Genomic DNA, 1,987 nt, shown 5'->3' on the forward strand with positions numbered 1-1,987 from the left:
TTTTCACTGCATTGTGTGCAGAGCAGCTTTAATATGTCTGCTACATGTGTGCTTCTGTGAAATAAAACTATGTGGTAATGAATCGGGCAAAGGCATCGCATTTCTAACCGCCGTTTTGTTGTGTAATGCTTCAGCGAAACCCGTAAAGATACATAAACGATGTTTATTAGGTTATTTATTTGTTTTTTATATTTGTATTTAGCTTTAATTTATTATTATTTGTATTTTTTTAGTAATTTCAGCACTTCAACTTATTTTAATTTCAGTTAGTTGCCAATGCAACATTTCTAATTTTTGTTTATATTTTTTTATAATATTTGAATTCATTTCAGTATGGAAGTCCGTTCCCGTGACAGAATAAAATGTTAAAAAGGTAATTGTGACTTTTTCATCTTATAATTCTTTTTTTTCTCACAATTGCGAGTTTATATCTCACGAAGAAAAAAAAAGTCAGAATTGCGAGATAAAAAGTCGCTATTACCATTTCTTTGATTTGTTATTCAGTGGTGGAAATGGCCTTCCATATTTCAGCTTTATTTTAACCATGAAAAAAATGTTTAATAGTTTTAGTTTGAGCAAAAACAACACTGATCTGTACGAAGGAGTGCGCACTAGTGAAATAAAGGAACAACCAGGTGAGTAATTTTTCAGGTGAACTATCCCTTTAAATTAGCTTTTGATTCAGATTTTCAACGTGATCTCAGACTTTTGGGCTCACTGTGTGTGTTTATATATCAATGAGCTGTACAGTACATGAAAACCTGAACATACATCAATAAATGTAACTAGAATTATAATCTTTGCCTGTTTTATCATCTTCCAGGTGAAAATCTTACTGCTTAGAAAGGTAATAGCACCACCCCACCATGACTGATTCCACAACTTCTACAACAAATTCATCATTTATAACGAGCCACGGCCTGATATTTCTCCTCAAGCAACAACATAAGGCTATGATCCTCTTACTTTACAGGAACAGTTCACTTAAAAATGAAAATCTGCCATCATTTACTCGTCCTCAAGCCTTTCATTAAATTTTTGAAGAATATCCTGGTTGTGACTTTCTAAATGTTAAGGGTGAAAGGGGAGTTTTCATTTAAAGATTTTGGCTAATGGTCTGAGAGGTCAAAACATCAAAAACGTGCAACTACTTACTGAAGTTGTGAGCGATCTTTGAATTCAACATGATTTCCATAGTACTGATGGACTCTGATGTGCCGACACGGCCCGTCTCTCTCACTCCAAACAGCTCATACAAGCGCATGGTGTCGATTTCAATCTTCCTGGGGTTACTGCGAGACCACATCGACTTCTCCATCTGCAAAGGCAGGGAACCGTCAATACCTCCATTATTTCATATGATATTATTTCATATCAAGACATTGCCTTGAATGCAAGTGATTTTCAGCAGAAACAGATTTAGCGCAACAATTTCACTGATGAAACAGCCATGCTGCGACTGCAATATGCAATGCTGAATTACTCTTTTTAGTGAATTCATAAGCAAACAACATCATCACACACACTTAACAAAAATGAGCCCCATGTAGGGGCTTTCTTTCACCAAACATAAAATTGGTAATTCTGCATTTTAAATCAAATGTTTGTGTCAAACAGGGTTATTGTAGTAAACTATAACTAAAACTAGAAACTAAAATTACAATCATAAAAAACAAACATTTTCATGAAATAAAATAAAATGTACTTTTTTACTTAAGCTAGTGTCCATTGTAATAATATGTCACAATATTACTGTTTTACTGTATTTTTGATCAAATAAATGCAGCCTTGGTGGGCATAAGAGACTTCTTCAAATACATGCTCATAATTCATCATCTTAAATAATTAACCAACAATGAATTTAGCAATTTTGATATTGTACAAATGCATTTATACTAAAATGGCTTAAATGGTATTTTGATTCCCCCATGGTTATTATAGTTAAAACTAAAGCTAACACTATTATTATAAATTATAATATATATAT

The 1,987-nt window shown here is 32.8% G+C and overlaps 1 protein-coding gene across 1 annotated transcript in view; it reads right to left on the reverse strand.

Annotated features, from left to right (window-relative positions):
• LOC107590490 (formin-like protein 3) overlaps window positions 1-1,987 on the reverse strand; it is a 43,773-nt gene that overhangs the window by 33,395 nt on the left and 8,391 nt on the right. The window contains exon 8 of the mRNA XM_016279243.1: window positions 1,156-1,318. Coding sequence (XP_016134729.1) covers window positions 1,156-1,318 — 163 coding nt within the window. The remainder of the gene's footprint in view (window positions 1-1,155; window positions 1,319-1,987) is intronic.

This window comes from Sinocyclocheilus grahami, unplaced genomic scaffold (genome assembly GCF_001515645.1).
Source record: "Sinocyclocheilus grahami isolate Dianchi unplaced genomic scaffold, SAMN03320097.WGS_v1.1 scaffold128.1, whole genome shotgun sequence".
Classification (NCBI taxonomy): domain Eukaryota; kingdom Metazoa; phylum Chordata; class Actinopteri; order Cypriniformes; family Cyprinidae; genus Sinocyclocheilus; species Sinocyclocheilus grahami.